The sequence below is a fragment of the Anoplolepis gracilipes genome, chromosome 3 (assembly GCF_047496725.1).
Source record: "Anoplolepis gracilipes chromosome 3, ASM4749672v1, whole genome shotgun sequence".
Lineage (NCBI taxonomy): Eukaryota > Metazoa > Arthropoda > Insecta > Hymenoptera > Formicidae > Anoplolepis > Anoplolepis gracilipes.
The window spans coordinates 6215936-6229308 of record NC_132972.1 but is presented as its reverse complement, the minus strand read 5'-3'; the positions used below and the strand labels follow the sequence as shown (position 1 = coordinate 6229308).

Genomic DNA, 13373 nt, shown 5'->3' with positions numbered 1-13373 from the left:
TTATCGATATATGACCTGCAGCAGTATCATTAAAGTTCACTAAATGTCGGATGTGATAAATAATTACATAATTATGAGATGGCAAAATAATTACCCGTATATAACACAGGAATAGGTATCTTATATCTCTAATAATAAATCATTATAGTTGATAGTAACAGTTGTTAATTACAAAAACATCGCCGTATTTTTTCTTTTACATTTTTAAGTTGTCTCTGTATGTACTTTGTTATTTTTTACGTCTTTGTATTCATATTTCTATTACTCTCGGACAACTATTCTAGCTGGAAAATAAAACTCTTATTGTAGAACGTGAAATATATTACAGACATTCCGGCGGATACAAGTCGAGCAGAAAAAAAGAAAAAAGAAAAATGTCGCGAAACGTAAGCTTGAGGATTTCTCATTAACAGAACCAACCGTGTCGTGTTGAGTTCTTGAGCAAGGGAAGGAAAACGCAATGGGAATCCTTCCCAATTATACGCGCGAATTCACCAGAGAATATCCCAGAACGATATCCCGAGAGATATCTGATGGCGAAAACTCCAAAAAGTGCGAAATCTCTTCGTGGTGGTTTTTTCGCTCGATAATAATCTCGGAAGCTCGCGCGCGCGAGCTTTGCTTCATTTTGCATTTCAACCGGAAAATGAATAAGCAGTGACGGGTACGTGCAATAAAAATGCACGAATTTAAAACCGCGAAGTTATACCGCAATTTCTTACTCGTTTACCGCAGAATAGGACGAAAGTTAATCACTTAGCCGTATTCTTTTTTTTTTGACTCGTTGAGACGCCGAGTCGCGGAACGAGATCAGAAAGAATGTCCATTACAGATGCTCCTACCAGTCCAAGTTCATTTTGCAAAAAGATATGAAAATTAAGTATAAATATATTCTTTGATTATACACACAATTTGGAACTTGCAGTTTAGAATCTAGTATACTGCATGTATCATAAATGTTATTTTTAATTTAAATTATAGTATTATTGAAATAATAACACGTTACGATTTTGCAGCCAATGAACAATTAATTCTTCTGTGAAAGCTATAATTTCAATTTTTAAATTAATATCGTACAAGTTATAAAACGCTGAAATCTCGCTCGAGGTGAAAGCGAATATAATTCTGTAGGTGACATTTGGAAAAAAAGGAGGTTACATATAATTTAAAATTAATAATAAAATTCTCGGATTGCTGTCACCGATCTTAAAAAAAATTTTCATATTTGACTTAATTTTATTACAGTTAAAGTCAGTGAGAAATGTAATAAGATAATATTAGTACATGATTTATAAGAGCTAGATTGAATTACATTACGAAATTTATGTAATTTTGTAATAATTATAAATATAATATGATACTTCTTAAAGTAACATGATAGTTTTTAATAATTCAAAAAATGTATTGATTTTAGCACGCAAAGATATTAATTCTCAGATATCTTGTTGTAATATTTTGTATAATAATTTTATAAAAGTATCGTATAATAAAATTAGATGCTACAATATTATATTTATAATTAGATAATCTTGAATAAGAAAAGTAGAGAAATTATATTGAACAGTCTAAAAATGAAATATAACACAGACGTATAAATCTCGTTTTTACTTAGTCAATTTCGTTCTTAGTGATGTCAAAAAGTATCACATCTCTTGAAATTTTAATCATTTGTTATGAAAGAAAATTTAATTATGGATTTATATAAAATAAAATTGTAATTATTAGAATAAAATTTACATAATAGAACAATTTTTAATAAAACATTTAAAGTATTAAATAATTTATAATTTAATAATGGTATATATATTTTAATATATTTTATATATTTAATTATATTTAATATATTTCATATATAATATATTTTATATATTTGTATAAAATGTCATCAAAATAAAAAACGTATATCATAAATAGCAATTTTTAAAATAGCTCAACGAGCTATCTTCATTTCTACTTGTACAGATAGAAAAATGAAAGAGAGAGAGAGAGAGAGGGAGAGATAGAGAGATAGAGAGAGAGAAAATTTAATTGCGCTTTTTTAGCTTAATGAAATACTCTCAAAAAATAGCGATACTCGAAAAAAGATGGATTTTTTCAAACTCGCATGTATAATCATGTCTGAATCTGGATTTTACTTGCGGAAGAATTATTCGCGAACGAAGGAAACGTGTACGCTAAATGTAAACCTAAAACCGCGGAATTAAAGGCGGCTACTAATTCACGGCCGCAGTCCATGAATTTCAACTTTATTGCGGCAGTATTGTCTGGTGAAAATTCGTTGTTGCAAGTGGAAGATATAATTTGTAATATACGAGACAGCGTGTGTGAACATATACGGTTGAGAATACATACTGAGGCGCTTTGCACTAAAGGTAGAAACGAGGAGCATCGGCGGCGTTTTGTGCGATAAAAAGGAACGAACCGCAATATTTATCGCCTCGATGTGATTTGCCTCTGCGAATCTTTCCTCGAAATTTAAAGGACTTTGCATCCGCGAAGTGCAAATGCAGCAGAAAGTGTAGAGCAATAGATAGGAAAATGATAAAGTCATTACATTTTATTTTCAACGAGATTTATAAATAATTCGCGTAAAATCAAAAATGTCTATGAATAAAAAATTTTATGTGCATTTTGAACATGTAAAAAGAAAAACTGTAAAACTACACACGCTTAAAATATTTGTTTATTTTTTTTGGAAAAAAAGCTTTCTCAGATATCTTTCAATTTATAAAAAAAATTTAAGACTTTTATTTTGGCGTCGGAAAATTTATACTCAATCGGAATCGAGTAATATAATATAATTGTATGATTATATGTAATTATCAGAGAGAAGACTCGGTAGAATGATCCATTATCAGTAGAATGATGGTTTTCGTGAATTTCATACAAGTTCTGTAATGATATCGTGGAGCGTTAATTGGCGCTTCAAATGCATAGACTTAAAATTAAATTTATTCCTTACGTTACACGAGCCCGCAGAAACTCCTCTTCTGCTTTTAACATGACAAGGCCACCAAGCATTACCAAAGGAAGATGGCGTAAGGAGAATGAAAATGGATGGATGGATGTAGCTGTTAATGTGTAATGACTTCGAAATGAGAAGCAAAATGAGAGAATGAGAACAGTGAATTACGTATTACATTCCGTAATAACGTTCTCTAGATCAACGGAAGTAGATATTTAGCATTTTGATTAACATAATAATGATATAAATATGTTTGGATATGTTGGTTTTTCACTGATTTTTTTGGATAAAAAGAATTAAAATATCCTCTAAAAAGGAAGAATACAGACAGGAAGGAAACAAACGATTATGTAATACACGTGACATTACTATTTAAAATGTGTGATGTCAAATATACTCAAAATGTACACTTAAATAATTAAATTAATATTACTTGATAATTAAACATTCAAATATATATACAGTACCAATTTTTGACCAACACTTATAACAAAATCGAAAAATGATTTCTCGAGATTTTTTTAAAAGGAAAAATGCATCAAATAATAATAATAATAATAATAATAATAATAATAGAGAATCATATAGTCAATTTAAATTGACAATACGATACGATACAATCTTGCATAAAAAAGATATAAAATATACGATTTGACCACAAAACCGTCGAATCATGAAACAAGCGCATATTCACGGTTTCTCAAATTCGATTCCATGTGAAACAAAGTCTTCTTTATGCTTAACTTTAGGCGACGTGAACGTATTTTCCACTTTTACGAGAAATATCGAGATTCAACTTGAAACCTCCCTTGTGTGCCGCCACTTTATTGCATTTCGAATAGACGATAACTGAAACTCGTAAAACGAACCTCTGTGATTTGTATACCGGTTGCTGTCTGACACGACGATCATTCCAGGTTATCTAGGTTTAGTCAAACTTTTTGGTAAACCGTTGATATTTGCGTCTTCTCTTCCTTTCTCTCTCTCACTCTTTCCTCCTTCTCTCTAATACTGTAATGTGTCGTAGTACTTGAATAAAAGAAATAGTATTATAAAAATAAAGAGTAAAAAAATTGTAAGCCTTCTTACATAACTTAACTAATATTCTTATATTTTTTTATTGGTAAAAGTTTTCAACTAGCAGTAATCGCACCTTGGTAGAATTTTTTTATTTTTTTTTATCTTAATAAATTTTTTAATTTTGTAGATAATTACATCAATCTATACAATTTTACACACAATTTTATAAACATTTTCCTCTAGTGCGATTGATATCGAAAAAATGCAAGACGTTAATTATTGTTTTTATTTTTTTTTATTTCAAAATGCACTCCTTCTGAGTCAATACAACGCTGGAAGCAATTAGACAATTTTTTTAAACAAATTCTACTCCGTTTTCGGAATTGCCTTCAAAACCGCGATCGAAGCTTCTTGGATGTCCTGTGAATAGTCGCAATACTTTCCTTTTATCACCAATTTGAGTTCTGACAATAGCCAAAAGTCACACGGAGTCAAATCAGGCAATCACAGGGATTTTCGAGCACTGCGATGCCTTTTTTTAAGAAGGAGAAGAAATCGCACAATTTTGGATTTGCGCTAGTGCATTATCATGCACCAAAATCCTCGCTCTCGATATTCAAGTCGCATGAAGAATCCTGGGATTACAAACAATTCGAAAATCCAAATAATAATCAGCATTCACTGTTTAATCTTCCGATATGAATTTTTTGTGGGTGATTCCTTTCAAATCGAAGAAAACAGTGAGCAGTATCTTGATTCGGCTCTTCTGCAAGCTCACTTTTTTCAGTCCAATTAAAAACGATGGAACGATTCAAATTGAAATTTTAAGCTTTATAAAGCAACCAATAATTAGGAGAGCAGGGAAAAAATTAAAAAAAAAATCAGTTGCATTAAATTCTAGACATACCGTGTAAATATATATTTTTTAAAATATATATATTTAATATATATTTAATATATTATATATATATATATATATTATATATATTATTATATATTATTATATATATATATATATATATATATATATATATTATATATATTTAATATATTTAAAAATATAGAAATCAATTATGTATGCAATTTTTAATATGTCCAATTTATATATATTTGATTAAATATTTATTTTTTTTATACATATGAGTAAAATGTTTGTGTGAATAAATGTACAATATAATAATAATTTTTCTCGATATTTATTTTTTCCATTTGAAAAATATGAAATATTAAAGTCACGTTATATTTGGATTTAATGAATATCGCAAATATTTAACAAAATTATGCTTAAGATATTAATCAAATTTCTTCGCACGATATATTCCAGCGTGCCACGAATGTCGATATTCGCACCACATTACGTGAATACTACGGGAATATTACGTTCTTCTTTTCTCGCACCTTTAGGAAAATGAAATTCCTACGTTGTAGGAGATGCGGACATCTCTATAATTACGAACTTCGACCAGAGTTCCGAGTGCGCTCTACACACACATATACAAACAAACATATACATACGTCATACAACCAATTATACGGGCTGCTGCAAACATTTGCTTAGAATTCAGAATTAGAACGCCGTATTGGACGAAATCACTGACTGTGACCGCGCCAGTCTGACACATGGCGCGCTTAACAATAACCATCCGGATGTTGTTCGCCTCTCGTTCGAATAATCCTTCTTCTTTCTCATTTGCAAGGAAATTTGGAGTGACACAATGGAATTGTCATTAGACCAAATGAAATAACGTAGTGGATTTAAAATAAATTGCTAATTTTTCCTACAAATTTTACAATTATTATTTTGGCATATCTGTCATGTGTTTTTCATGTTTATTATGATAATCATAATTCATAACATAATAATACCATCGTTGAAAAATTATATTATTCTACTTATTTATATGTTATTCCATTTATTTAACAGTGTTAACTATTTCATATTCCCCTTTATTGAATTTGAGAATATATCATTATAAATCAAATATTTTAGAGTAAAATATTTTAAATTTTTGAAAATAATAATTTTTTAATTTCAACACCGTGTTATTTCTTAAAAAGTACAGCGCGATATAAATTGAATATCTGAGCAATCTGTATTAGTTTCTGAATTCTTATATTATTTGCTGCTTATGAATAAAATTGTAAAAGCAAATTGTGAATTTCAAAGTTAATAATATCGTGCAGCATAATTTCACACTCGCGAACAATATAATTTAATCACTCTTATTCGGTTCTGCCTGTGGCAGAGACATATTATGAAATTAAAATATTGTTACGCGACAGACGTGACGGGAAACGATCATCCGCCGCAAGATGAACGTTGCTGCATTTTACGCACCCGAGAGAGATACTCGTCCAGAGATGGAGAGTGTAAAAGCGCATTAAGCACGAAATCTAGACGGAGTCGTAAAAACTGGGACTGTCGGAATGGGAGATGGTCGGGTACAGAGGTATCCAACCAAGCACTACACCCGAAAGAGCGCCGCACCTGCTGACACGTGTGATTTACCGGCGAGAATATCTCCACGCGTGTGCACTCCGTGCAACGTCGCGTGGTGCCGGAGAAAAAAAAAGCAACAATCGTTAAGGTATTATTTCCGGTCATTCCCGCGTCCGCTTTTGTGTCGCTTTTGCGTACGTGCATTCGCCGCTCTTTATTACGATTACGATAAATTCCGGATGTAATTGGATGAGCAAGTTATTAAACGTGCTGATAAATTGCGTGCCCCGACTACGTCCACGTGACAAATATTTTGCGGGCTGCACGATTAATATTGAACGGTACCTCCGATATCGATGATGAACATACACAGGGGCCGCTTAATAGGCTCGCTTGATCTTCGTAAATCATTGTGATCGATAATGCGTTTGATCTGATGTTTGCTACGGCTCGCAAGGCGTTATACAATATTGTATTATGCGTTATTGTATAGTTTATTACGTATGGTGATATGAATTTTGGTAATCGATATGAATTTATGATCGTTTGGAGATTTTATCGTTTAGACAAATTTATTAAATTTTAGTTCAATATTTAAGAGAGAGAGAGAGAGAGAGAGAGGGATAGAGAGAGAGAGAGAGAGAGAGAGAGGGATAGAGAGAGAGAGAGAGAGAGAGTGTGTGTTAATTTTATATAAAGAAAATATTAATTAAGCAAGATTAAATCACATGCATTTTAGAAAATTGCATAATTTAATTATATCAATTAATATGCAGTATAGTCTTATATGTATATTATAAATAGGCATATAATCTTTATAATCTCTTTTTCTTTATTAAAAGAAAAAAGAGTAAGTATTGCGATACTTTTCGTCTGGAAGTATATTATATTCGTAGAATGAAGTAATGAGCGTCACGTAGTCGAATTAGCAGTTGTTTTACATTTTATGTAACTTGGTTTAACTGAAAGAACAAGTATTTTTTTTCATATAAGACTCTGACGATAAAAATGCACGTGTAACACGTATTCCATCTCAACGGAAAAAATCAGAAAAGATTACTTTCTAAAGAATTAAATTTTGTTACGGAAATACCAGCGCTTTTACAGACTCTGAGATAGTGTTTAATTTATGTGCTGCTGCATCTTTATTTAGTTTCTAAAATACACACTACAAATCTATTTACTAAATCGCTTTTCTCTGAAGAAACGTGAGAATCCGTGAGTGAAAAGTATATTGCACAATGTATACGTAGATTGTGTATTATAAAACATAATTCAACACGATATAATACCTATCACACAAAGTTTTAAAATTCAATAATAAATTATTTTAACAATAAAGTTATATATATTATTGTTCGATACAACAATAAGTAGGGGAGACCAGGGTTAAAAGTAAGGTAGGTTGTAACACGGCTGATAACTTTGTAAAGAAAATAGATATCATTATGAAAACAAAACGCGTCAAATACTTGTTTACCACTGTTACACTGCCATCATGACAGTTGTTTCTAATGCCACTCTATTAACGAGTGTTGTGTACGAGGTAACTACACATCATGTGAGTAAATAAGTTTCAATGATATTTTTTTGGATTTATTCGTAAATTTTACAATTTATCAGCAATTATTTTTTCTTCATATCTTATGAGTTAATCGGTAGACAAATATATGTTTTCATTATATTTTAAACGTTTTTAATATAAATACTTTAGTTTAGAATGTATCGTATTTTGGGGTTAGAAGTAACATGCCGTTGGGGTAAATTGTAACATGTTACAACTTACTCCAACACGAAATATTGTATGTATAAATTAACATACTTAACTAATTATGTAATTATGAGACATGAGCATTGTATTAAAAAATCTGATGAGGTTAATTTTGTGTGTTCCAACTGTTACTCAGATGAGTCTTCGAGTGAGAACTAAAACAATTTATTTTAATTAATTATTTGCATTTAATTGATTTCATTAAGACGCTAATGTTATGTTGTGCTAAGTAAAAAGAAAACAATTTATGTTACGTTGATTACTGATTAAGAAATACTATTTATGTTGCGTCAATTAAAGACAAGACAATTTATGTTATGTTGATTATTTTTAATATGTTGAGTATTATTAATTAAAGTTACTTTTAATTATTTGTTAGTTTTCATTTTATAATTCAGCTTGTATCTATTTGTGTTACAACTTACCCCAGCGTTGTTACTTTCAACCCCAAAGTCGGGGTAGAAAGTAACAACTCTCCTCGGTCATTTTGCAGGATTATAACAATTTTCTCAAAATATTTAATGACACATTATCGCTATCAAACTAATCTTAAATTTTCAACTTATCCGTATAACAAACATTAAATCTCTAACAAAAATATAGAATTTATTTATTTCATCAAAACTAAAAAAATGTTACTTTCAACCCCGGTCTCTCCTAATAAAATAGATATTAAATTATAGCGAGAGAGAAAACGCGTAAAAATTTATATGCCTACGTGTAAAATTATATTTGGTGCATGTATTATATACATATACGTACACATATAAAATATTTCAGCATTGCGCATGTACCATTTAACGGAAGCAGCGTCAATCACAATTAATTTCATCTTTAGCGTCCACGGTGGCGTATAATTATTTCCGTGTTCTTGAATATTGCGCTCTTTCGTTGTTACGACTTCTCCGCATAATATTCCGCGACAGAAGCGACAGACGTACATTAAATGTGCTTTCACTCGTAACAGATAACCGTCCACTGCCTGGGAGACGAGGCGACGTTACGGAGATGGCTGGTCTACGATCCTCGTCAGAGGGTGCAGGGTTGGAGGTTCGCCTCCTACATGCTACTGCACTCGAACGCACTTCACCTCGCACTCAATGTGGTCATTCAGCTGGTCTTGGCCACTCCACTCGAGGTAAGCCAATCAAGTAAATTGCGGGAACGTCGTTCAGCTGGTCGACGTCGAGACACCGCGTTGAACGGAAAGAGAAAACCTCTTCTCTCGATTGCGAGCCTTTTTACTCGCGATTAGATCAGATAATATTCGTATATTGGCAGATTAAATCGCTCTCATCGTACGTCAAATATTAATTCGAAACAGCTAAGGACGAGTATATTTTTAGACAATTTTTTGAAAGTTTTATATTGATCGACAATGCGTTGTAATAGCGTTTACTCGGACATAGTTACAGGACTCGTACTCTATCCTCTATCTCCTCTTTTTCCTCTTTTTTTTATTGCTCTTCCCTTTTTTCCTCTAAAATCTATGATTTTCATCTATTTCCTCTATAATTAACATGATCAGCACATTTGTCTTAAGAATCTGAATCGATGCAAACGATATTGAAAAATTCAGCTAAATCTATGACCAGCAAAATAGTTTTTCAATAATTGATATCGTGTCTAGAAAATCTTAAAAATAAAGAAAAAGAACAAAAAAGAAAATCTCAACTTATTGAGACTGAAGAAAATAAAAGGCTTAAGGTCTAAAAATAATTAAAGAATAAGTAATAAAAAATAATTACTTTTATTAAAACGTGCCTCTACCTAATGCTAATACAATATATGCCAAAGATAAAAAAAAATAAATTTATGTTTATCATATGTATTGAATAATATAATATGAGTTATCATCTTTTAAATTACTTAATTAGTTATTTTATAAATATATAATTTTTAATTTTTTGCTTTAAGTTTATTTTTCTTGTTTCATCTTCTTTTCTTATGAAATAAATGTAATTTGAATAGCGAGCAGTGTACGTATAATTCTGTGATATGTAAAATGTAACATTTCTAGGTATCTATTGCATTGTATATCATTAAAGTAAAGAAACATATTTTTATCAGTTTTATAAACAGTTATGTAAAACGTTAAAACGTTAATAAATCTAATATAGATTTTATTAAAGTTATATAACTGTTGTTTATTCCCAATAATAAATATTATTTCTAAAATAATATAATTTTATTACTTTAAAGTTCTTTGATTTATATATATATATGTGTGACTTTACCATCAATTAAATCAATTTCCCCTTTTTTTATAAAAATTCCTCTTTTTCTCTATAATAAAAAAATAGAGAGTACGAGCCTTGTAGTTATATGATTATGATAAGAATAATATTTAATTATCAATATGTGAACCTTTCGGAAGTCAAGCTAGTCAGTTATACTTTTTATAAATTTTATATATAATTATATTTTTACATTAAAAACTAAGAAATTTACAAAAAACAGAGTAGATTAGTTTAGCTTTTGAGAGAAGTTTATATATTTTTTATATCAATACGAATATTGATATGAAAAATTATTTTTTTTTATATTGTTACGTATCAATCTGTTACATATAAATTAATTTTTTAAATGAGATTTCTCTACCGTGTCTAAAAATACTTCCGCCATCAATTCAACTATAAATTACTTTTGTGAGAATTTAAATAACAGAGATTATTTTAATTTCGCTCACTCTAAATAGACAAGAGTTTTTTATACAAATATATAAAAGATATGAAAAATTTATGATTATAGGTGGAACAAGGACGAATAGGGGTAGCGACAATCTATTTGGGCGGCGGAGTTTGCGGCGCCCTGGGAGCGTCTCTTCTGCAACCAAGTCTTTATTTGGTCGGCGCTTCGGCAGGCGTTTACGCACTGCTCACGAGTCATCTTGCTCATCTTTACTTGGTAAGCGTGACAAAAAAAGTTTCTCAACCTCTAAGAACATGAATCTCAACTGACATAAACCGCTCATCAACGATGGGCTTGAAGTTAAAAGTTCTCGCTAAAAGTTCTTGTCACGTTGCATGCTGCGGCATAAAAAAAAAAAGAATAAAGAAAGACTACAAAAGATGCTACATTAAAAAGTGTTGTTTAGCACAGCGTGAGAAATGTTTTCGCTCGAGATATTCTCGTGAATCCTATTTAATAGTAGCGAATCGTAGAAAACATGATAGTACTTACAGTACTGGTCAAAAATATATCACCTTTAGGATTTTTGAGCATTAATTTAATTTACTTATAAAATTAATTTTTTATATTATTAAAATTAAATTTTTATATTTTAAATTTTTATTTTATGAAAAATATTTTATTCGGTAAGTTGTATTTACTATCAAAATATATATTATGATATTATAAATATCCATGCACTTTGAATAAAATTATACTCAAAAATACTAAAGGTGATATATTTTTGGCCGGTACTGTATATAATTAAAATCTTTGATAAAATATTTACGTACGATTACAGTTTTCGATTACATTAATTATTTCAAGAAAAACATCTATTTTTACTTTATTAGATTTTGTAATTTACAGATTTAACTTTTATATATGTATAATAATTTTGAGATTTTTAGCTCAAACTTAAAGAGAATTCAGTCTATTTTAGCAGTATGAATAATTGATGGTTTTTAAGATTCTTTTGTGAACAATATTAAAAATTGATTCTTTTCCATTTTTATTAATGTTTAAATAGTACGTTAGTAATTTTAAATTTTAGATATTCTCAACTTTTTTATTTAATACAAGCTTCTACGCATAGTGTATTAAACTTGGTCTAGTTTTATTCTGTAGGATATTTCCGAATATTAAACCTAATTAGAATTAAAAAAATTAATATTTAATATTATTTTTTTGATCTCTAGGAGATGAAAAAATTTTAGTAAAATTGAAATATTTAATTTTGAAGTAACATTATATTTTTAAAATGACATTAACATTGTTTTTCAATTTTTTTCTGAATGAAATTAGTTTAGTATCCCAAAATAAAACTAGACAGAGTACTTTTATTTTAGATAATTATACGACGAGCAGGATATCACATGATCGAATCGTGCATTTTTGAACAACACTAATTACAACTAATTACACGAGCTCGTATCGATCGTACGAAAAAATCTAAATATAAGATTTAAAAACACTGACGTACTAATATTAAAAATATCCATGAAAACGCACAGAAAAAAAGTAAGTGTCAAATCAAAATTTGTATATTCATATGAACGCGTTTATTGTTTCATATATACGCAACAATTTATAATCTTCTTAGAAGAATTTAAAAATCTTAAATTTCAACAATATTATAATTGTATTTCAATACTGCAATTGTCATTTCAACAATAAAGTAATTATTTTAACTCTAAAAAAATTATAATCTTCGATTTGAACATGTGTGTTATTTTCTATCCAACATTTTTTTTTCTCCATTCAAGAAAATTATTCTTAAATAACAAGAATATATATATTTTTTTGATTGAACTATATAAAATGTCTTCATCCAAGCAAATTTTCTTTATTTAACGCAATATAATCTCATTTCAAGATTTACATTTTGAAACTAAAGATATTGTCAAAGTAAGAGAATATTCTTTTTTTCTGTGCATGGATAAAAATAAATGTTGATTATTATTTAAAAAATTCGTGAAAATGATTAATTTTGTTCACAGCAGAGTTGCTGCAGAGTAAATTAGGCTCTTAAATAAAGCAAGAGCCCGTATGGTGTGGCATCTTTTTTGTTTTTCGTTCGTTTCAGTGCCACGGCGAGCTGCGCTATGCCGGTTGGCGTCTCGGCGCCGTGTTGCTGCTGGCCGGTGCGGACGTCGCGTCGCTGCCCATCCCGGCGTTGCTCGGATGCGGCCGGGTCGGCTGGGCAGCGCACGTCGCGGGCGCGCTCGCGGGTCCGCTTCTGGGCCTGGCCGTGTTCCCGAATCAGAGCAAGAAGGACGCCCGCGGCCGCAGATTCGTGCGATACGCGCGGTTGCTGTCGGCCGTGAGCGTGATGCTGCTGATCGTCGGCGCGGTCCTCGGCAACGTCTACCTGATCGCTCTACCGCAGCTTAGGAAGCCGTCCTGACAGAGGATCGAGATGCTCGTCAAGCTCTGCAGACGGTCCTTCCTGATCGTCAAGATCCGGGAGGCCGCCGAGAGTGTGTTCGAGTAGAGGCTCGTGTGGG

The 13373-nt window shown here is 30.7% G+C and overlaps 1 protein-coding gene across 9 annotated transcripts in view; it reads left to right on the top strand.

Moving 5' to 3' along the window:
- The window catches only part of Rho-6 (serine protease rhomboid 6), a 168042-nt gene extending 154669 nt beyond the window's left edge, over positions 1 to 13373 (top strand). For all 9 annotated transcript variants that reach the window (XM_072887768.1, XM_072887769.1, XM_072887770.1 and 6 more), the window contains 3 exons: positions 9164 to 9334; positions 10948 to 11103; positions 12953 to 13373. In XM_072887768.1, coding sequence (XP_072743869.1) covers positions 9164 to 9334; positions 10948 to 11103; positions 12953 to 13273 — 648 coding nt within the window. In that variant the 3' untranslated portion in view covers positions 13274 to 13373. The remainder of the gene's footprint in view (positions 1 to 9163; positions 9335 to 10947; positions 11104 to 12952) is intronic.